At 36.3% G+C, this 24,641-nt stretch overlaps 1 protein-coding gene across 3 annotated transcripts in view; it reads right to left on the bottom strand.

Annotated features, from left to right (window-relative positions):
- The window catches only part of mnb (minibrain), a 366,137-nt gene that overhangs the window by 10,798 nt on the left and 330,698 nt on the right, over positions 1-24,641 (bottom strand). For 2 of the 3 annotated variants that reach the window (XM_083114152.1, XM_083114150.1), the window contains exons 3-6: positions 14,065-14,253; positions 12,006-12,168; positions 4,438-4,724; positions 1,068-1,214 (exon numbers count right to left, since the gene is read on the bottom strand). In XM_083114152.1, the coding sequence (XP_082970278.1) occupies positions 1,068-1,214; positions 4,438-4,724; positions 12,006-12,168; positions 14,065-14,253 (786 nt within the window). The remainder of the gene's footprint in view (positions 1-1,067; positions 1,215-4,437; positions 4,725-12,005; positions 12,169-14,064; positions 14,254-24,641) is intronic. The other variant, XM_083114151.1, reaches the window with a different exon arrangement.

Here is a 24,641-nt window from a genome sequence, read left to right as displayed (position 1 = left end):
TCATTGTTGTGGGTGTCTCGAACATTGTGAGTCTGAGTCAGTTTGAGTTCAGCACTTTCATAGGAAGGGCAGTGTAACATTATTCACTTATTGTTTACTTGTATATTTAATACAAGGCACGTCCAGAAAGTAAGTTCCGTTTGGTAATAAAATTAAATTGTGTACAGATACAGAAAAGTTATTTATTGCACAAAATTCTACAACTCTTAAACTACTTTTCCACATAACTGCCGAAATTTTGCAGGCATTTGTCATAGCGTGGCACAAGTTTTTGTATACCTTCTTCATAGAAATTTGCCGCCTTTGTCTTCAACCAGTTGGAAACAGTTTCTTTCAGCTCGTCGTCATTGTTGAAGTGTTGACCGCCAAGGAAAGACTTGAGATGTAAGAACAGATGAAAGTCGCTACATCTCAAGTCTTTCCTTGGCGGTCAACACTTCAACAATGACGACGAGCTGAAAGAAACTGTTTCCAACTGGTTGAAGACACAGGCGGCAAATTTCTATGAAGAAGGTATACAAAAACTTGTGCCACGCTATGACAAATGCCTGCAAAATTTCGGCAGTTATGTGAAAAAGTAGTTTAAGAGTTGTAGAATTTTGTGCAATAAATAACTTTTCTGTATCTGTACACAATTTAATTTTATTACCAAACGGAACTTACTTTCTGGACGTGCCTTGTAAAATCACTCTCGAAATCTAGCACCAGTAGTACAGGCACCAGGAGTAAAATATAATAAAATAACATAATATAAAAAATTCACAAGGCAGAAATATATTTTTTTAAATATATTCGTACTTCAAAGAATTGACACCGGAAGAAGCGAGGAGGAAAAAATATAGTTTAATATTGAACACAGGGCAACATTGTCTTTCCCTTTCACTAGCAGTTAGTTTGGCAATAGAACTGGCTGCATATTGGCTGGACTGATGTTCCTTCTAAGAGCGTACCTACTGTCAACCTATAATGGTTCCATCCATTTCAGGAGACAGGCATTTGGAGAAAATTTTAAAAAAATAAAAATAAATACATTACAAGAGAATAAATAATTTCATGTATCCGCTTACCTCATTTGCTCCACTGAAGAGTGGCTCCCCAGTGTGCATTTCGACAAGTATGCAGCCTAAACTCCACATATCTATGGCAAGATTGTACGGGATTCCGAGTAGCACCTCCGGCGACCGATAAAACCTCGACTGGATATATTGGTATATCTGGGGAGAAAAGATCCAAGTGACATTAGTAAGTTAACGATACAAATAAAATTGAATGCAATAAGAACGCTATTGTTAGACACACAATTCCTTCATTTGTAAGATTTCAAAAATACTGCATATCTGTAAGAGATACAATGGGAAACATAAGAAGTATCTGCTATTGAGAAATGGCCAGTATTTGCAAATGAACCCACGACAATATAATAACTAGAGACTGGATTTTAAAGGGAATTCTTTTCTTTATTTTTCAACATGGATCATGGAATAAATACCAACACAGTTAATAATTATCTTCCACCAACAAGATTACATGATTTTGACTTCGCTTTTTAAAAAAAATCCTTTCTGGCCCCTTTATTGACTAGTTTCTCAGTGTACAGTCTAAACTCCTTTTCTTTTGTTCCTTTTAAAAAAACACCTTCCTTGGTTCCTTTATTGACAAGATATCAAAATATTTTGTACAACTGTATTTTCCCTAAATAAACATTCAAGAATTGTCCATTTGGTGCAACTTAGAGGAAAGAAGAACAAGTGCTTTATTCTACAGAGCATTCCCTGACATTCGCTACGAGACTCGGCGGCAAGCGGCCCAGCATCAGCGCTTGTCTTTCCCGGTGAACGGGTTCGCGACAGTCGCTAGAGTCGGCTATTAAAATTACAGTTTTCATATTGTGTACTAACCTTGACTACAGAAGGTATTGAAAATTATGTCCCTCTGCTGCAACACATTCCTGGCATCTCCGAAGGAAATTTGCATTTACACTTGCAAGTTTGTCTAAGTAACTCACGGATGGTGTGCGGATTGTCTTTGTATACTTTATTTTTTAGATTTCCCCATTTTTCTTTCCACTTTTATTCAGAACTGACCCTGTTACTCTAAACTTTTTTACGAGGTTTAATATAGTGGTCCTATGTGGAACGGGAACACCAGGAAATTTCGTTGCAAAACGTCGTGGCACTTCTCCACAATTCCTCTTTCCGAAGTAACACTCGACAAGATAAATCCTTTGTTGTAATGTAAACTTTTGTGGTGCCATATTAAGCCACAATCTTCAACACACGGACACGACACAACACAAATTCCGAGGGAGGATTATACTGGCGTCAGTCTGCAACGTCAACAGAAAGGGAAAGAGAGCGAAGGCAGGGAGAGTAAAAAAAACAGACTGTAGCGTGTGACTGTCGCGGACCCCGTTCACCGGGAAAGATAAGCGCTGACGCCAGGCCGCTTGCCACCGAGTCTCGTAGCGAATGTCAGGGAATGCTCTGTACCTTTCCTTCCTTCCATAAGTATTGGGAGTACCTTGAAGCGTTGCAATTGCAACAATGTGATCTGGTCTGAAGCAGTAACAAACACATTGTAAGCAGCACACCTGTTGAGTTGAAAGTGTACTTATCTGCTAGAGTCAGACATTTATTGTGAAGTTTTTTAGAATAGTTTGAACTTTACTGCGTGACAATATTGAGTGTCAGTGAAATGGCGAAGTCGGTTCAAGTGGCAGCAAGCTATGTAATACAGTAAGGTGTTGCAAGGAAGATTTCATGGAAATAGCAATATTATTCGCTGTACTTTACCTTCAAAAAAAGGAAATGAAAAAGGACCACAGTTTATTTTTGCACTCCATTATAAAAATATTATTTTAAATGAAAGCACAGTATAGACCATTCGTATATAAAAATGTATACATTAAATTTCTTGCATTTTCTACTTTACTTCATACGAAACTTAATGTATCCCTTTCTATATATAAATTGTATATATTGTGCATTCATTTAAAATAATATTTTAGTGGAGTGCAAAAATTAACTACAGTTCTCTTTCATTTCCTGTTTATGGCAATAATTTTCCCTTTTTCTGTCCTTTCTAAAGCAAAATTTTTCCCTTTAAAATCCAGTCTCTAATAATAACTCTCAAATTCGTGCAAGAAAATGTTTTTGTATGCTTAAATGTTTTATTAATGAAATTTATACATAGTTTTCTAACCACTTCATCATTATAAACATAAAATTTTGAATTTATTCTAAGTTTAATGAGCAAAATTTATCATGTATGTAAAAAATGTTCTCTTACTTTACTACTTTTGATAGACCCAGATAGTTTGAAATAATTTTGCATTTTCTACAAGCACAACAAAACTATTCAAAAGTTAAATTGTGATTACATCAACTTTTTCAATTGAAGTTAATCATTTGCGTTTTTATGCTATTGTACCATACGTTACACACTTTGCTAGATAAAAAACAGTATGCACTTTTTGAATAAAGAGTTGTATCCATAAATATACATGAATTTTTCTGGACAATTATAAAACTCATTATTTAGAGGTATCTGTTGGAAGTTACAATGTACTATATACATAATGAGGTTTTACAAACAATGTAGAAATCTATGTCTAGGATAGGTAAACCAATAATTATCAGTAAATTTTATTTCAACTTTCTATTCTTATCGGAAGGAACTAGTATATCCTAAATAAAGCTCAGTTGTTCAGAAAGTTGACTGCAATATGGATGTAGGAAGTAAACAAAGTATTTTTCTCAGAAGGGTCTTTCTACAAGTATACTTCACTAGGACATTCAGCTAATACACTTTGTCAGTTTGTTTACTTTAATTGCAATATACTGGCATAGTGGTAACGTCATTGCCTTGCAATCAAGGGGTCCCAGTGAAGGCACAGTGCTTCGGATCCCACTTCAAACTGTAGGTCCAGTCCTAATTAGCTTATCTGTGCACAAAGTGGGCTTAAAACAACAATTCAATTCAATTAATGGAAATACACACATAGATGAAACTTATCAACATACTATTATTATGCACTACTTCAATTATATCAATCACAGAGCTTTGTGATAGCTGAAATAAGTGCATATGTTTACAACATACAGCTGTGCTTCTTATGGCTCCAACATTTCCAATATAATTTAGCAAGTATTACTACATAAAAATAAGCCAACATGACCACCTGATGATGAAAATATTCACTAAATAAAGTTATATGAAAAAAACATTTGTTTTAAACTGTGCTTTTGATTAAAATACTGTTTAAATCATATAAAACATAACATAAACTGGAGTTTGCATCCATATCTTTTCTGAAAATGATTTTTGACAACCATGTCTGGAATGTAAGGTGACATCTTAGCAAGATATCTAAGATTAATAAATATCACAAAATTATCTTAAAAAATCTATGTTGAAAACATAATTAGGAAATCTTACCCGCTGTCCAAGCTGGCAGGAACTCCCAAAATCCACAATTTTGATTGCGGACCGTTTTGGATTGCAAAGTAGAATGTTTTCCGGCTTCAAATCACAGTGGATGATGTTCAGCTCCGGCGTCGACAGAAACAGCAGTGCTGTACACAACTGCTGCGCAAACTTCCGCGTCAGGTTGAGGGATACGCCACGGAAGTTGGTGTTTCGAAGCAGATCATACAGGTTGTACGACAGCAGCTCAAAGACTAGACACAAATGATTCCTCCACATGAAATGTCTTTTCAACTTAACTGGAAGGCAAGAAAAAGAAACCAAAATGGTGCAAAACTGTTCAGAAGATGCTTGAGGGTTGTTTTCGAGAACATTCACAGACACTATTTGAAACTACATTTGACCAGGTAACCAATGTTGTTTCAGTGAAATATACAGGATGGGGAAAAGTTGGTACAATGGAACTCTAACAGAAATACTATGAAAGTGAAATTCTACTTTTATGTGAAAATCAACATGTAGTGTTATGGTACCATTGAAACTTCTGCTTCTCTTAGCAATGGCTTTCACATTGAAAACTTGTTATATTTTTGTTCTTTAGCATCCCTTTTCTGCCACTCTTGGCTAATTCTGACAATAAGGATGAGTGATGATATGAAATCGATGAAGGAACACCCAATGAACCCACAAAGAGCATCTTTGCGTATGCTGGAATTTGAATCCGGAAACTTTAGTGGTGAAATCGAAAGTTGACCATTTAATGCGTTCGACCACAGAGCCAGCTTTTTGAAAATGGCATGATGACAAGGCATGACCTTCGTCAGTCTTATTTATAATTTTCACTCCTCCATAATAATTAATGGACATGTGACCAAGTAGGATGTCTGACTCCTATGCAGGATACATGGGTTCAATTTCCGAGGTGGGAATTTTTCTCTACATAATACTGCTCTGAGCTTCATGCAGGCTCTAATAAATGGGTGCGGGGTTTGAAACCAGAGCATGATGCTGATAAGCCTTGGTCAACCGTGGATACATCATGGTCACCGAAGAAATATTTCGAGCTGCCCCTATACCACCACCAACCTCCCTGTAGTTGCCACCCAATATCACCCCCATCTAAACAAAATCATACAAAGGTTGTCGCAGAGAAGGTGAGACAGTTTTTTTCCTGGCTTGGCAACACTGCCTATGGTTTCGGCACTAGTAGCGTCGTGTAGGATGACTCATTCTGTTTCCGTAGCAAGTTGTCACATGTTGCGAAACCACGTTAGTGAGCAGCTGTGTTGATTTACGTGGAACGTGTTTCGTTTACCCCTCCAGGTTTTTGTGTGTAACATTGCTTTTCATGATGTGTATTCAAGATGAACAGCGACATGCCATAAAAGTTTGTTGGCGTTTACGGAAAAGTGCATTTGCCGATCAGACTGAGACTCTGGGGCAGCACGTAGCAAAAAAGAGGCCGCACTTGAACTCCTTCATATCGCGCCACGATAACGCATGCCCGCATACCGCTCGGGCTTTTCAGGATTACATGACGAAGAGAAAAATAGAAATTTTCCCGCATACAGCATACAGCCCGGACCTTTCACCCTGCGATTTTTGGCTACTTCCACTTTTAAAGGCCACTTTACGTGGTTGTCATTTCATGACGAACAAAGACGTGATCACCGCAGTGCAAGTTTTCTTCAGTTCGCTACCTGACGACAAATTTTCAAAGACATTCACAAAGTGGCAGGAGCGTATGAATGCTTGCTTAGCTGTCAATGGTGCCTATTTTGAAAAAGATGTACATCTACTCGATATGGCTGATTTTGAATAAAAAAATTGAGGTTTGTAATTTTTTTGTTTCATTTTAATGATTCTTGGAGGGGTCCATGTACATGCTAGTCTTTTAACTGCTACGCAGTCACGACTTTTTGATCAATTGCGCTCATTTTGGTCTCAATCAGAAGCTAATGAACCAAATTTTCACCCTAGTACATTTGCTAGCCAATGGAGGTCGCTGTTTTCCTGTACAGAATTTTGTCTCAAATTGTCTGCGACAGTCTTTGTACATACCCTACATAATAATAATAATAATAATATTTTATTGTCATTAAGCTTGTACAGCAATAGACAACGTCAAGAACATAATACATGTGAAATATATTATAAAATAATATAAAATTATAACCCATTTTATGTTAAGGTGCACTAAAATACAATATTTTTAATTTCAAGAAATTCTTGAGTTGAGTACAATGGTGTAGCAACTAACCAGGCATACAGTTTACGTTTAAATACATTCATAGGCATATTTGTCACATCAAGAGGTAGCTTATTAAATAGTCTTAATCCTAGAGCTTCATAACTATTCAGGGATTTTGAGAGTCTGTGATAGGGTATATTTATACGCCTGCTGTTTCTTGTAGTATAGGAATGTACATCTTGTCTACTTTGTAGCTGTGGCAAATTTTTCTTTACATACAACAGCACAGTGTAAATATATAGATTTATCACAGTCATAAATTTTAACTTAATGAACAGTGGCTTACAATGAACTAATTTGTGGGAGTTGGTAATTATTCTCACGGCTTTTTTCTGCAGTATTAAAATTTCTTGTACATAACTGCAGTTCCCCCAAAGTAAAATTCCATATGAAATAATGCTTTGAAAGAAAGCGAAGTAAGCTGATCTTACGTAATCTTCAGGTACATGACTGTTTAGATTCCTTAACAAATATATAACCCTGGATAGCTTGGCAGTTATGTATTTAATATGTGGTTCCCATGATAATTTATTATCAATGACAATACCTAGAAATTTCACATTGTCTGAGCTATTGTCGATCGGGATGCCTCTAAGACTGAAAAACATATGCTGAGTTTTACTTTCATTCAGCAAGAAACCATTAGCTCTGAACCATAAAGAAGATTGATACAGGGTATTATCAGTTATGCCTTTAAGAGTGTTAAGGTCAGAGCTGGCATTAAAGAAGGTAGTATCATCTGCATATAGTATTGTGTGAGCAGTGACGCAAAATGGTAAATCATTCATCATGAGAGCAAACAATAAAGGCCCAAGAACCGAACCTTCAGGTACACCGCATTTGACCTCGGCTACATTTGACCTCTCCATTCCTATGCAGACAATTTGTTTACGGTTCTGAAGGTATGAATGAAATAGTTTAAGATCTGTACCACTAATGCCATAGTATTTAATCTTTTTTAAAAGTGAAGTGTGTTCTACACAATCAAAAGCCCTGCTCAGGTCACAGAAAGAGGCCTGAGCAAAGTCCTTAGTTTCAAAAGCCTTAAGTACATTTTTGACTAGTGAGTCCATGGCATCAATTGTTGACTTACCCTTCCTGAAACCAAACTGTGATTTGCAAATTAAGTTATTATGGTCCAAGTAATTGCATAATTGATTCTAAAACTTTTGAAAACACTGGAGTCAGTGAGATGGGACGGTAGCTAGCTAAACAATTTTTCTCACCTTTTTTATAAATTGGTACAACCCTTGATAATTTCAATACATTTGGAAATGTTCCTTCCCTAAGACATATACAGTGTGTCCGGCTTAAAAGTATAATAAAAGAAAAATTAATAACTTGAGAAGCAATTGAGATATTTATTGGCGGTTTGCTTCTACAAGTATGTTAACTCAAAATGTTTTCTTACGTGTGCTTGCGGCAGTTGGTATTGCGTGCGCATGCGCGTAACTGCACGTAACTGCTTTGTTCACGTAAACGCGCGCGTCAGTAGCCATGTGGACTCCACAGCAGAAGGTGTTCTGTGTGCTTTCTCTCGCGGAACTAAAGTCTGTTACACTGGTTCAACGTCGTTTTCGGCGTGAATATGGACTGCGACCAACCGACGATGTTCCCAGTTACATTTCAATCAAGAAGTGGGACAAGCAGCTTCGGGAAGCTGGAAGTTTGCTTCCGATGTCGGGCCGCCATGCCAAGCACGCAGTTCCAGAGGCTACTGTTGAATTAATCCGAGCGTCCTTCCAGCAGAGCCCTCGTAAGTCAATCCGACAAGCAAGTAGGCAGTTACAGTTACCTCGTTCGACAGTACACGATGTCGTCCATAAATGGTTGCGCCTACGGGCGTACAAAATGCAGCTTCGTCACAAAATCAAGCCCGAGGACAGGCCACGACGGAAGAACTTCGCGGAGACAATTCTGGCGAAAATTGATGAAAACGAGGCATTCCTCGATTTCATCTGTTTCTCGGACGAGGCTACATTTCACACTTCCGGCAAGGTAAATACGCACAATTGCCGCATATGGGGAAGTGAACCCCCCACGTAGTGATGGAGTGGGAACGTGACTCTCCGAAAGTGACTGTGTGGTGTGGATTGTTGAAGGACAGGGTTATAGGCCCATTCTTCTTCGCGGAGCCTACAGTTAATGCAAGAACGTACATCGACATGTTGGAGCTGTATGTTGTGCCACAACTTCCTCGTGAAGTGATCTTTCAACAAGATGGCGCACCATGCCATTTTGCGAACATTGTGAGGGATTTCTTGGATCATGAGTTCCCAGATCGCTGGATTGGGAGAGGTAGTCCATGGATTGCTTGGCCCCCTAGAAGCCCAGACATTACGCCACTTGATTTCTTTCTGTGGGGTTTATCAAGAATCAAGTGTACCAGACACCAGTTCGTGATCTACCAGATCTACACCATCGCATTCGTGCAGCTATCGCTAATGTTACGCCTGCAATGCTGCAAAACACTTGGAGAAAAGTGGAATACAGATTAGATGTCTGTCACGCCACTAATGGTACACATATCGAGGTGTATTAGGTATGCAAAAAAACATTTTGAGTTAACATACTTGTAGAAGCAAACCGCCAATAAATATCTCAATTACTTCTCAAGTTATTAATTTTTCTTTTATTATACTTTTAAGCCGGACACCCTGTATTTATACAAAAGGTCAGTGGAAGAATTATAGAATCTATGATTTTTTTCACAAGATTACTGGATAAATCATAGATATCTACACTATCTGATGGTTTCAGCTTTTTCACAACATCTATAATTATCTCTGGAGTTATTTCAGAAAAAACAAATTTTATTTCAGAATGTCTTACGCTATACTGTTCAAGTAAGTCAGAAACTGTTTCAGAGGGTCGTACAATGTTGTTACGAATTTCCTCAACAGAATTAATACAAAATTTATTAAAGTCATTAGGGGAGATTTCTATAACATCTCTTTTGCTGTATTTGGCAACCGAATTAATTAATTTCCAGGCAGTCTTGCATTTATTCCTGGATGCCTCAATATTAGTTAGATTAAACAATTTCTTTGATTCATTTATAGCCAATTTGTATTCCTTTCTTGCCCTCAGGTAGATTGATTTAGCCTGATCTGTCTTATCCCTCTTAAATAAATCTAAGTATAGTAAAACCCTACATTTCATACCGGCTAACTTAGGAGTGTACCAATCAGCATTCTTTTTTTGTATTTTCTTCTTATTAACTTTGAGACTAACTTTACACCTTTTCTGGGGAATACTCCTATCATAAATATCTAAAAATACCGTTAGAAACTTTTCAAATGTTACATCAGCCAATGTGTGTTCTGTATCCAAGGACTGAGGTTTACTTAACAGATCTAGCCAGTTTATATTACAGAGCAAATTCCTGAAGTTTAATATTTTATCATCCGTTATTGGTCTTGAGATCACTATTTTAGATTCCTTACAGTTACAATCACAGGGTTTTAAGTTATGTATTTTTAGCCAAGGAGAATCATGATCTGAGTATGCAAATACACTTACATCACATGTTATACGAGATGTTTTTATGTTTGTGAATATATTGTCCAGGCATGCCGAACCCCTAGTGGGTTTATTATTCATATAGTTAAAGTCAAACTGCCTAAGCAGATTTTTAAATCCAGTTACACTTTGTTTATCTTCTGTTACATCAAAATGAGAGTTTAGATCACCACCAATTACGATACTAAAGTGTTTCCATTGAGACTTACTGAAAAAATCTAACATTTCCTCAAGTTTTTCAAGAAAAACAGTAGGATCCCCATTTGGTGATCTATAAAGCACAACTATTACAATTTTGAGGTCTCTAATAAGTAAACCTGTGGCTTCAAAGTTTAATTCACTACAGAGGAATTCAAGATCTAACTTATGACTAGCATGTACAAATGCATTTTTTACATATATAGACACTCCACCATGTTCACATACCCACCACACCATCCTCAGAGTGATCCCGACACCAGAAACATCTTTCCTGACAAGCCCAGAGTTGGTTTCAAATGTCCCCATGTCCACCACACCTTTTCTCCCCATAATAAAGTTGACACACGCAACTGCCCAATGTGCAAAACTTGCTCCTCATACCCTACAGATCCACATTGTCGCTGGCAAATTCACCCTCCGCCCGAAAATGAACCTGCAACACTTCAAACCTCATCTTATCCTCACATGCAAGATCTGTGGTGACTTTTACCTGGGAAACATGGCTCCCAACCTCAGAAGAATATGTCCAAAATTTCAAGACTACAAATTAGGGCTGAGACAATACCACGTTCAATTGATACAGATACCTACAATATTTAAGGGATAAAAATTAAATATCCTAAACTTCTAAAAAGTGTTTTATATCCCAACCCCAAAATTGGATGACCCAACATCCATGGCAGAGTGGTTAGCACAGCATGTTAGAATACCAGGGGTCAAGGATTCTCATTTCAACTTGGGTATGGGTGTTCTTAGTATATGTACCTTCATAAATTTCATCACTCATCCTCACCTTAGACATAAGTGGCAGAAAAGTGATGCTAAATAGTCAAATCAACCAAAATTGGATGCATTCCTATGGGGGATAAATATATGAAACCATATCTACCAACTTCGTTGACTACATGTAATTTAGAAATTTAGCACTGTACGAAGCATGGACTGCAAAAGCAGTGTACCGACATTGTTAAAAGTAAATAACATCATTCCACCCTCTTTGCTCCCTCCGAGATGAAATTGTAAATATACCACTTTCTTACAAGCAACAAAAAAGATATTTATAATAATTCCAACATTCAAACTATGTATACTCACTCACTTTAATAGCAAAACAACTTCATGTTGATTTTCACATACAGTTTTATTACACAGGGGAAAAATTTCATTACACTACTGCTACTTTTCTACTACTACTATGAACAAATAACATTCATATCTGCAGGGAAATACACCTGCCATGTTTCCGAATAAGGGTCACACTCCTTTCTTACTACAGGCATCAAAACAAAAGGCACAGGGAACTTTTAGAGTACTCAGAAACAAAAGAAAAGGTTTCACACAGAATACCAAACATCAACTTTATGAATAAAAAAAATAATAAGAGAAAAACATCTCTAATAAGTGGATAGCATAATAAAAAGAAAAGAAAGGGGTGACATGCACATCCACTTTAAAAAACAAAAGAAAATATTAAACAAGGATGGACAGACAGAGAGATTTCTCCTGTAACTTTATATACTTTCCTCATTTACTTTTTTTAAAAATTATAGTTTACAGATCCGACACATTGGTTTTAAGTAGGAGAATCGGAAACATGGTTACGCACCTATTTTGTCTTTACCTATGTAATACTTGTTGTCTGCATCGGCCTTGTTCATCATCTCCAGAAGTTTAACTTCGATTTGAGCTTGGTTCAGGAATGGTTTCTTATTCTTGATTATTTTTATGGCTACCTGGCACTGGTCCTCATGGTCGTATGCCTTCACTACCTACAACGGAAGAAAAGAAAACGAAATTAAGAGCGAAAAGATACAAGGGTTTGTACAGTCACGGACACTGTTGGGTTGAAATGAACCCATTGAAAGTAAATGGGTTTATTACAACCCAGAAGTGTCCGTGACTGTACTAGAGTGCTGTAATGAAGGGAATTTCACTCGAGTGGCCGATAGTTTGCACGATCAGTGTTATGTGTGTGACATTTCACATAGAAAATGCAAGGTTCTAGAAGTGGGATTAAAATATTCATAATGAACTGATTTCAAGGAGTTATAAAGAACTTTGTGGTGTCTGCTAACACAAGAAAAACACGAGAGTATGATAACAGCCAACCTCTGTTGCGGAGTGGTTAGCATGGTGTGCTAAAGATGCCAGGCATGGCCTCATTGCTCTGCAACATGGCAGTTACCAGTCATAGTGGTTCAGATTCAACTTTAAACTGTTTCTCCTGTCCGAATTAGCCCATCTGTGCATAAAAGTGGACTTAACTCAAACTCAGTTAGGTGACTCATAACTTGTCTGGATTCTTATGTAGTGTAATGCTATCGTAACATATATACATAAATAGGTAGCAAAATAAGATAAAATATATAATTAATTATGTAACATGGGGCATGTACGTAATTTTCAAATAGCATATTACAACTCACACTCCAAATTTTTTGATACAACTAAATGTATTTTTAACAAACACCGAATGAATACAGGAAGTATCAATTAAAATTTTTTACAAATTACAAACATGTCCCCATTTTAAACAGAGAAATTATGTTGTTCATTTTTATGGAAGCAGAACAATGGAAAGATGATGATGGTACAAAGTGGTTGCTTAATAACTCGGGGCTCTAGGTTCAAATCATGGGACAGGATCAGTCTACTCTCATATGTACCGAGACATCATGAAATTGATTGCTAAGAGCCCAACCTGGCTCATCTAACCTAGCCGCATAGGCATTATTAGAAGTAGACAAAACTATAATTGTAAAAATAATGCATGTTAATAGGTTAGGTGGGTTAGGTTCGGTGCACTTAGAATATTTCTAATAGTCACTTGATGCATCAATAGAAGTGTTGCCAAATGCATGCTGTGCATGGAGACAAACCCCATGATAAATGCATGCATATATCAAGCGGTTTCGATTCTCATTTTTGCATTTTTAAATGTTTATCCCAAATTCTAATGCAATTGCATTAGTCTCTACATCACACATTCCATAACACTCAACGAGTCTTAGGCATATTAGACACAAAATTTGGTATAACTTCGATAGCATCCCAACGGATTTCTTCATTTTTACACAAGAAACTACTTACCGAAATGTGTTTCTGTAGCATTTAGAAGTTCTTGTTGGTATCTTCTTTCATCGAGAAAAACCGATGTTGTCCGTATATACTAAATTGACTGAAATTAGTGCTAATGGAACCTAACATAATCTAACCTCGTAGGCATACCTCGTTCCCGTGATGGTTCGTGGGGTTATCAATGGTTTTGGGGGCTACCCATGGATGGTTTTTGGGGCTAACGTCAATGGTTTAATAATTACTCTTTATGTCAAAAATTGAACTTTTTTTCGTGAAAAAGCAAAATAGCACCTTGAAGAATCTTTTGCAATGCAGAATAGGACAGTACGAATGTTAAAAATGACGAAATAAACGAGCCCGAGATGTTGGGACGCTATCGAAGTTTTACCCAAAATTTCAATTAGAAAAGCTCCAAAATGTAAAATCGCCACAGATATGTAGAAAAATGCAATATGAATGGCCTATTGATGTATCATCGATCATTTAGGCTGACAAAATTTGTCACTAAGCTACATAAAAATCCTGCTCTAGCCATAACACTATTTTGTTCAATTTTAACAATACTTATATGTGTGAGTGATCTTTACCTGTCCAAAGGATCCTTTCCCTATTAGCGAGTCGATTTCATATCGATCGAGGAACTTTTCGCCATTTTTGATGATGTAGTCATGGTTGTCGTCATCATAACCATCATTATATAACTTCCTTTCCTTCTTATGCGAGCTGTCTTCGCCTTGCGTTTGCTGTGCTCGCCGCTTCTTCTTGGCATAGTATACCTGTAGATAATAAAAATACATCTCATTAATATTATTGTATTTCAGATACTTTCGCTACAAACAACATACTCGAGAATTACGGTGGATTTGGGTCCATCCAGAACTCCCAATCTGTGGTGCTAGAAAGGTGTCACTAAAAAGAACTGGTCCCATGTTTTGGGGAATTATGTATTTGAATGTGTTACGAGTTACGGATTTATTTCAGGTTATAAATATTATTTGTAATCATATATTTAAAATGATCATATCCTTTTAAATTACTCGTACATGTATACGTAATAATACAAAATCTAGTTACTTGTGCAAAAAATTGTCCGTGCTCAATTAGCCAATGATAAGACATTTACGAATTTGTGAATGTAGCTATAATTTTGATTATATAAATGTCGCATTTATAATGATCGGTGTGAATATGTGTCGCTATGTAACGAGAAAATAAATCCTGTTGTGAACTGAAGGCTAGTGGAAGTGCAACGATGCCTTGCATTAAGTTTCTTGCTGCAATGACATTAAGAGGTATTCAATTATACCGGGTGTGTTTCTTGTGACTTGCGGAATTAAAATATGTAACACAAGTGCAGCGAAAGTTTAGAACAGTGTATCACCGGGTACCCCCAACACTGATCTCCGAGAATGCATTAATGTAGCATTCGGTCGTGTAACATCGGGCATTCTTCAGCGCACATGGATGCAACTGGTCTATCGTCTGGATATCCTCTGAGCAAGGAACTGTGTTGCACAAAACTGTCACTTGTAAAGTATGTTTGAGCATAGGCGTAACTTGACGGGGGCTACAGGGGACACTTGCCCCTCCAAATTTTTAAGCCCCAGGTTTGATTATGCCCCCTCAAAATTAGGTCCAAAGTTACGACCACATGTCTGAGGGAAAACAGTTCTTTGTTCTACATCGTTGTTTCATTTTGCAAGCAACCTCAATACTTTCGTGGACACCCTGTATTATGCCCAGTAACATAGGATGTGTTGTGTAGGATGGTGAAAATTTGTGAAATAGAATGTCTTCATAGTAGGCTCGGGAAAAAGAAGGGGGTGGCTAAGGGCCATTCTATTTATCTTACTAAAGTGATTTCATATGATTTTAGCCAAGTAAATTCCCTAACCTAATTCTTCTCAAAATAATTCAATGTTCTATCAAATTCGGTTTACAGAACGGAAACCGGTTACGTACTTCCAGATATACAATGACTTGCGTGGTGGCTACGTGATCTCAGAGAATCATAAATGCGTCGTTAGAGATGGCGCCAGATGTTCGATGATGACTAGGTATCACCCGTCAAAATATTTATAAGTAGGTAAAGTCACGGTAATAAAAAAAATGGGGCACCTAGATCTTGAAATACTAGCTTCCCTGCAAGGCGTTATGTGTGTTGTCTAACTCCACGGCGATAAGTGGATTTTAATAGTAAATTTTCAATGGCAACTTCATTTTTATTGTAGGAGACTGTACATATCCCAACAAGAAAATGGTAAGAAATAAACTACATGTCATAAAACGCGGTTCAACCCAATCGGATTATTCAAGGAAGTATCACGAAGGGGTTAAGGGGGTTCTAAAGCCATGCTAAAGCATAGACCCGAATTTGTAAGGGTAACCGTACAATTAATATAGATTCGGTAAGGAAGAAATTTTCCGATATAAAAGATTGTTTTATTCACTAGAACATGTGAACCTTATAATTTTGTTACGATTGAAGGGATTTAAGTAAATAACAGAAAATATAAGGTCTCCGTCATGTTCAAACTGCTGCGTACAGATGGCGCTGAATTGGTAGTTTTGTTAATAACGGTGCATTTCTTTCTTTTATGACTAGTATGGAAAATTTCGTGGTGAAACAAAGATCACATGTTCTTCCCGCAAGCATCTGAAATACTATCTGAAAAAATGATAACATATCGTACCTTCAGAGAGTAGTGCTTATCATTAAAACTTTTGAAGTGGCGTTTCGTCGCAATATACTCCGTGGTGCAGATTTTAGCATACACTGTTGCCAAGATTTCACTCCGTGCTTTCTAACGATATGATCAATGCAAGTTCTTGAAAGAGTGAAAATCAAACCAAGCTACCAGAGGATATCGAATCCCGTACAGATACGAGAACAAGGGAACAAATATTCCACGGAGGATGTTAAAAATCTTAACAAGCTCGAAGGTAAGTCTTAATATTTAATTGCTTGTTGCTTAATATTATCCATCAAAAGCAAAATGTTTGAAATATAGGCAAAATGTATAATTTATTTACATGTTGAAGAAATATCTTCTGATGTAATATCGGTGAGAATATCGCTTGACACTGCATGACTTTTTTAACTTCCAGACGAAGTTGATAATTCTTTGTAAATGTAAAATCAGAATAGAATGTTATATTTTACGTTAGGCATAATCCTAATAACTACCGTTTTGAGATCATTACTATAGCATAAAATTTACGTAGCTTAATATAGATTATATCTGATATCATTAAATCAATATTGCATAAAATGCTCTATTTTCATTACTGTAAGTTAATTTCCAAACCTACGAAACTCGTGCTATTTACATGTACAACATAGGAATGTTTATTACAAATCAGTAGTTTGTTTAAATGTTTTTTACTTTGCCCTTGTACATGGTTGAAACGAGTACTTGCTGACCTATTTTCTACAAGAGTTTTTCTCTTTTTATTTTTGAAGCAGGTCGCAAATATTCATATGTATTAAGTAGGTCAGGCTAAGTTAGGTTTGATTCGAATAGATGTAATGTGAGATCCCTGAATGTTTGCAAGTTTCGGACACAGTTCTGTTATGTTCCTTTACAGAAACACGTCAGAAAACCGGTTTTGTAAACTGTATGAAGCTCTTCTGTTTTCTTGTCCTTTTATAATTTAGGAAGGCTCATAATGAGAATGCATTTCGTCCAATAACTTGATGCTGTATATATTTAAAGTGTAAAAGTACACCCTAACAGTTATGAGACTAAAATCTTACCGTCTATCGAACACAAGTCTGTATGTTTACTGAGAATTTCCAAATGTGTACCGGTATAGATAAATGTTCCCATACTTGCAAGTACAAGGGATGACACAGAGCTTCATAGAAATCATAATTTGTCCTGATTATGCTACGTATATTTGGTTCAATATCAGATTAGATTTCAGTAGCCGTTTGTACTAAATAGTTTACTTCGAATACCAGTGAGTTTGAAGCTTGACTAGTTTTTTCACTCAGACCTATGACTGACTGATTTTGCATGGAGGCCTATTATTAACATTTCATGCAGATAAAATTTTTATTTAAGCTTTTTTGCTTCTTGGCTGGTCTACTATATAATTCAACTAAAAATATAGTAGGAACTGAATTTCTATTTCATAATGTATTTCTGATATTTTACCTCCAACTTCTGCTCCTTGGAACAATGATGTTGAATAATGATTTGATAAAATGGATGATTGGAACAAAGATAATGATTAAATACATACATGAAACCAGGATTCGAACCTGGAGGAACCTCACTCCATATAGCGTTGCAATCATCACTCTACTATGAAAATATTTCTAACAATTATTTTGCCAATTTCTGTTTTAGGCTCATCATATTTAACATTCATTATAAAGTTAGATCATTGAAGTGTGCTCATATCGTGAACCAAACTGCCCTTTAACAACAGGACGATATCGTTAAGCATTATAGTGCCAATTGGATCCATTATTTTCAAATCCATTTACTCAACATCTGTAAGTTCCATTATTAACCCAACTTGTCTAAGGTTGTAACAATGTAATATCAATATTTTTTAAACATGTTTTGTAAGTTCATAGTCTCATATACGATGTTAAAACTATTTTTATTTGTTCCTTTTGCAGATCAGCATTTGAGAAAGTAATCGAAGTGACTTCTACCAATAGTAAAGAGCACTATTGAAATTTTACAAAAGGACAATAGGTTTGACCGACAATGGCAGTTGCGTACCATGGCAGTTTGTGTATAAGCTTCTACGGAATATACTGTAAATCAACGAAGTGGACTGTTTGAACTTTACATGGAAGAGTACATACATTTTTGCCTGCTAGCGTAGACACTTGATTGAATGGTGATGATTTACTAGAAAACAAGAGTCCAAAATATGCTCAAGAAATTATGTTTCAAGCCTTAATAATATCTGATAGCAAGTGGTCATCAATCGTAAATTGTATATTAGGGGAAACAGGAGTAAAAAAAACAGTGCCAGGGGTGTGACTTACTTGTCTTGTCTGTCAAGCATTGATACGCATTCATTGATATTCTTGCAAGTTTAAATTTTTAGAGGTATTTTCAAAAATCCAAAGAAAATAAATTTCTTCCTGAATACGATGATGATTTGCAAAAAGCATATCTCTCAGACAATGGCGGCAATTAGGGGGAGGGGCAGATGGCCCCCACTTTTACCCCAATCCTATACAAAACCTCATCTACCAATGGAAATTAAAGTGTCCTTGCTCTCTCCCAGTTTTGGAACCCAATCGCCAACACTGCTCTCAGAGAACGCAATAATGTTTTGCAGGATACTATAAAGAAAAATAATAAATATGCATAGAAACAACAACGTAAATATGATTTTATATATCCCGAAAATCTAGTTTTAGTACAAACAATTATTTTGTAAGCTATTGAACTTCTATTCTAATGGTATTTACTACTGTATTGTATCTTCCCTCGAAATACGTTTTTTAAATCTACTTTATACACAGAAAGGCTAATTGGAACTGGACCTACAGTTTAAAGTGCGATCCAAACCACTATATACAGTCACCGGCAATAAAAATGGGACACCTATATTCTGAAATAACTGCATCCCTGCAATGCGTTACGTGTGTTGCCTAACTCAACGGCAGTGACAGAACTTGCCATTGAAAATTTGCCATTACAATTCACTCATCGCCGTAGATTTAGACAACACACAAGACGCATTGCAGAAAAGGGAGACTTTCAGGATCTAGTTGTCCCATTTTTATTTGACGAATACTGTACACTCACCGTCTATCGAACCTGGGACTCCTGTATTACAAGGCGATTACGTTACCACTTTGCCAAGGGGGAGGCTCAACTTCCCTCGCAATTCATACCAATATGTTGCTGAACTCGATGATATATCAGCAGTGTTTGAATAGTTACTCTTTGAAAGTAACTCCGAGTTAATCACTTGAGAAAGTAATTCGCATATAATTACTGTTATTACTGTTCTTTATAGTTATTATTACAGTTACTTTATTCTAGATTTGTTTCATCTCCTAAGACGTTGTTCGGATCATGAGTTGCAAGCGCGATGTCCTTTTCACCACCGATGACCACTAAATGCTAAGCATTAAATTTCATGAAATTATAACTTATTTCTTACATTTCATGTACAAACATTGAGGCAATAAAATTCACAGTAAACTTCTGTTACAAAGCAATGACGATTAACATTTCATTTTATTTTGTTGAGCAAACCAAATATTTTTTAGAATTTTTGTTGAACTATAAAATTACTCTGTGTCCATGAGAATTGTTGGAGATTATGTATGTAATCTTATATGGTAAGTGTTCTAATACAAGTAAACTTGGGATACATCCTGGCCCTTGACGAAAAAATATACAAAATTGTCCTCATGGTCTCAAGATTTTAATAATCATCAATTGATTGAATGATTGATTTGCTTTATTTTACTTCGCTTTTTGTGCCAATTTTGGCTAGTTTACGATGATGGAGATGAGTGGATATGATGAAATTGATTAATAGACACTCACGAACATCCATGCCCAGGCCAGGATTCGAACCCGGAACCCCTGGCGTCGTAGCGCGATGTGCTAACCACTCAGCCACGGGGGCCGGCTATAATAATCGTCAATTTACCCATTCTTTGAGGAGAACATTTGGTTCAAGTTAATATTTCTTTCCATGCAGTAAAGTAATTGTACAACTTACTAGTTAGGTGGAAAAATAACTAAGTTACAATTACTAATTTGATAACGTAAGTAGTTTACAGTTACTGTTACTTGAAAATGTTACTCATACTTCCAAAGATTCTACATCAGCTGCAGAACTGAAAACCAGAATAGACCATATCCGTAAAGAACTATGGAACAGGATATTGTGTGGTGACATGACATGCAAATAAATTAGATGCGTTACTAAACTGTATTTAATATTGAACTATTATAAAAATAACAAATATGTCTTCTATTGCGTATCCAGGATTCTTCTGACATTTTTCTTTCAAAATCGCGATATTAAAACTCAGTAAAAATAAGGGTGCCGAATTACATGTTTATTCACTTGAAGGATAAAAGATTGAGGATCGTTAGAGAGCGCTAATATTTATAAATATTTACAAGATGTTCACTGAAATTCTGCAAATTTATGAAGAAAATCTGCCAACGTCACCGATATAAGATATAAATGTGTTCAAGTACTGTCATATAAAGTGAATTCTACAGTCAATGCAGCATTAGCTTCAAACGTAATTGCAAAATGTTTTCAATTATTTCAATTACTCTTCTTACTTTATGTATTTCGTGTTTGAATTAACTACAGCTAGCTTTGTATGTTCTCTTCTGCTTTCGAAATATTAAAAGAAATACATAATACAATACAAGGGATTTTATATTACTATTACGACTATTACTATTGCATTGGTGATAAATTGTTGTATTTTTTTCAATACAACTAAAATCTCATGATAAACAATTACGTTGCTCCACATCTCCTTAGATTTTTCAATAAAATGTGCTAACCAACGTGACGTCATATCCTATCAAGGAGTACCCTAATCGACCAACCTGTATGTATCTACCTTGATTACGTGGAGATCTGGCAACATGGCCCTTGGTTGCCATGGCAAACGGTGCTGCCATCTGTTATCGAAAAATTACCACAAAATTGCCTTTAGTACGGCCTTAAGTGATATCGCGGTGAGAGGGGGGAAGGAGGAGGCTTCTCTGAAGAATAAGAGTATGCTAATATAATTTTAACAGTTTATTCAACAGTTTTCCAGGTAAACGTTAGCTTACCCTGATTTCTCCTTGGAAAACCTTAAATGGAAAATACCCCTCTTAAGCAGTGGTTCTTAACTCGTGGCCCGCGGCTTTTATACTTGCCGTGAAAGTCATGAAATAAAAGTAAACAACTGATTTTAAAATTAAATCAGTTCAAGCAGTGTTGAATCCATCCATTTTCCTCCGGGGGGACATCAAACTTCACGGGGGCATGTCTTAGCCATCAAATTATAATATACTTTTAAATTGTCACTTACATCTTACATGTAATTAAATTAAATTAAGTTTAATTAATTATTTTTAGGATGAGATTATGAGAATCAATAAAATAATAATATAGCCTGCAATAATTTACATTTACAGCAAACTAAGGTATCTAAGCTTTCTACAACATATCTGTGGATCGAATCATCAATGGCACCTTCACGCAAGCTTGAAGCGTATCCCGATCCATCATATTTCTTAAATAATCAGTTAACAAATCGGACGATAATTTAAATGCGTTGACCACTTTGACGTTAATTATAAAGAGGACTGAATCAGTGCTTATTACAACGAAAAAAAATAGGAAAAATAGGTTCTATGTTAAATTACAGTGAATGAAGAGAATCCACCGCAAAATTGCTTAGCTAGTGTCTGAATGCTCTGCCAGGATGCTGAAATTTTCGAGAGGGACTTTTTAATCTCCGGGAGGATTTCCTCCCCCGGGCCACCCCCTGAATTCATCACTGCGTTCAACGACTTGCAAGACGTGAATATGTAACAATATTTTTCGTAATCGTTTTCATTATTCGAAACCGTTTATAATACAAAACTGCGTCAGTTGCGACTTTCCGCTCACACATAAAACAACCGAACAGAACGTATAAACGTGTTCGTTGCATTTGGTTTTTACAAATTTATAGAACCCCTGCAGCATATCATCACTGGAATAATAATAAAGTATTGTAAATAAATTGTAGAATTAAAATAAAATGCCCTTCTTGAGCTTGAGCAAGTTTGTAAAGAAATATTTTATGCGCTTTTATGACTGACAGTGAGTGTCCATGGCAACAAAAGGTATCTTAAAAGGATTCGTGGTAAGTAAAAGGTTAAGAAGTACCGTTCTTCTAGAACACTCATTCTGTGCACCTTTGTGAGGTCCTCCAACCATGGCACGAAAATATCCGTATGGACACTTCTGTCCAAATCTTGCCTTGAATGTTGTTCACGTTTCTTTGTAACAAAAAGCCAAACAGTTTAGCAAACACATTTAGAGCCACGCGCTAAACTGGTTTTGGAGTTTTGACCAACTTGAATCAAGCACTGAATCCTGACAGTCTGGCCAAGGATAATAGATAAATCCTTGGTCTGGCAACCAATACTGCATAACGATATGGCACATTACGTAGCACGTTTTCTATTTTGGGTGAAATGCAGATATTAACAACCTGTGTGTTTCACCTACGTCACAAACTGTTACATTGTGGGTTCTAGCAGAAGAGGGCGGGTAGAAGATACTAGCACAGACATTCGTGATTTAAAACAAACATGCAGTTGGTGCAGATGTAACAAACGATACGTGATGGATATTTCACTGCAAAGGACAAATAAAATTGAACGCAAACATGGCGATTGTGGGCATCCTGACGTCACATGAAACCCACCTATAAAGTAGAAACACATAGAAGAAAATAATAAATATCGAGGAGAGACATTATTTTTGTTATACATTTGTACTCCAGCCTACTTTTTAGTCGCGACTACACAAATATTTACTCGCGTGTGAAATGGTGTTAAAAAATAACCCATTATATTGTCATGCCAAGTTTAGGCCTATATCTATTCATATTTGACAATTGATATAGATTTTCTACTTCACGCGATGAGGTTTCATGATCTTAAAACAAACAGCAATGACTTTCTGAAGATAAATACACACAGAAAATGTTCTCGTTGCCACTACAGTTAATGAAAAATTGTACAAAATATGCTAGTAGATCAAGTTTTATCGTCTTTGAACATTTGCACTGATAAATTTTGATAAATTATACTTAAAAACCTGTTTCACAAATTCTCTGTAAATCTGAACGAAACAACATTCGCCAAAATTCCAGATTAAAAAATAGTATTTCATCAATTAAAATCTAAAATAACTTTTGATTTATTTCAATTCTAGAGAATTTGGAAATGCAAAACACTTTTATGCTTAATTTGCATATTATTTACATTAGAAGTTCACAATTTACTTGTGATAAACAAAACATCACAAGAAATTTGTGCAGCTACACCCTTACATTTGAGCATGTGGAATGTGCAATGTTGCCAAGCACAGCTGAACCTCTATATTTTTCACACTGTGCCCACCAAAAGAAGAATCACCTATTCCTGGAAGATTTACAAGATTAGCATCAGACCATGAGCAAAGGTTACATTTCCTGCCATTCATGAATCTTATTCTTATTCAAAGTTGGTGCTAAGACGAGAGGCTAACTCCATTGTTATACCCGAAAAAGATGGTGGACGATGAAAAAAGAATAGCTGCTCAAGCTGCATTGACGAGGATAAAGCATATGAATCAACTTCTTATTTATCCGAGTGGGAAGAGTAGGATTGTGATTATTTTCATTCTTCACAGGGAAGTGGAAAGGAAACATCCGAAGCAAAGGAATAATTTCCCTGTTTCATTAATATTTATGTGCTTTCTTGATTTTTATTATTCGTGCACATTTGTCCAGACTCCAGAATGATAGTAAGTCGCAAAAGATTTTTCCCCTCTCTTTTTTTTTCTTTCGTGTTTTATGTTCTTGGCATAGAAATTAGGTATTATCTGCTCTGCTGTTTAAATTCTTGAGATTGAGTCCACTTTATGCACAGATAGGCTGATCGGAACTGGGCTTACAATTAAGGGGTCTGAACCACTACGAGCCTCCAGGGGTGTTTAAAATTTTGAACCCAACACTTTGTGAGGCACATTGAACGTACTTGGAGATATAAAATTTGATACATTTATCTTTGTGGGCAACTGTCTGTACATAAATCAGCTAAAGACTGGCAATTATTGTAACAATGAAACAGTCTGCATGTAAGTTTATTGCACAAAAAACCTGAGTCTAGTCAAAACTGCACTTCCTTGCTCTCTTCGTTGATATATATATAGGGGGGATTAACACTCGAAAAGCTAACATACGACAAAAATGAAGACCAGTATGCGCTGTCACAGCAAAATCTTTAAATTATCTTATATCTACCAGAGTCTCTCTCAGTTGCTTTAGCCAAGTTCTAATTTTCATTTCTCGCTTTGTATGTAAAGGGGGGGCAGCCGTGGGACATATCCTTGTTAATTGATGGCACATGACAGCTCGTTGTTGGGCTCTTGCTACACGAGGCTCGCCGTCTGG

Source organism: Lepisma saccharinum, chromosome 28 (genome assembly GCF_977018435.1).
Source record: "Lepisma saccharinum chromosome 28, izLepSacc3.1, whole genome shotgun sequence".
Classification (NCBI taxonomy): Eukaryota; Metazoa; Arthropoda; class Insecta; order Zygentoma; family Lepismatidae; genus Lepisma; species Lepisma saccharinum.
This window is presented reverse-complemented; position numbering and strand designations above follow the sequence as displayed.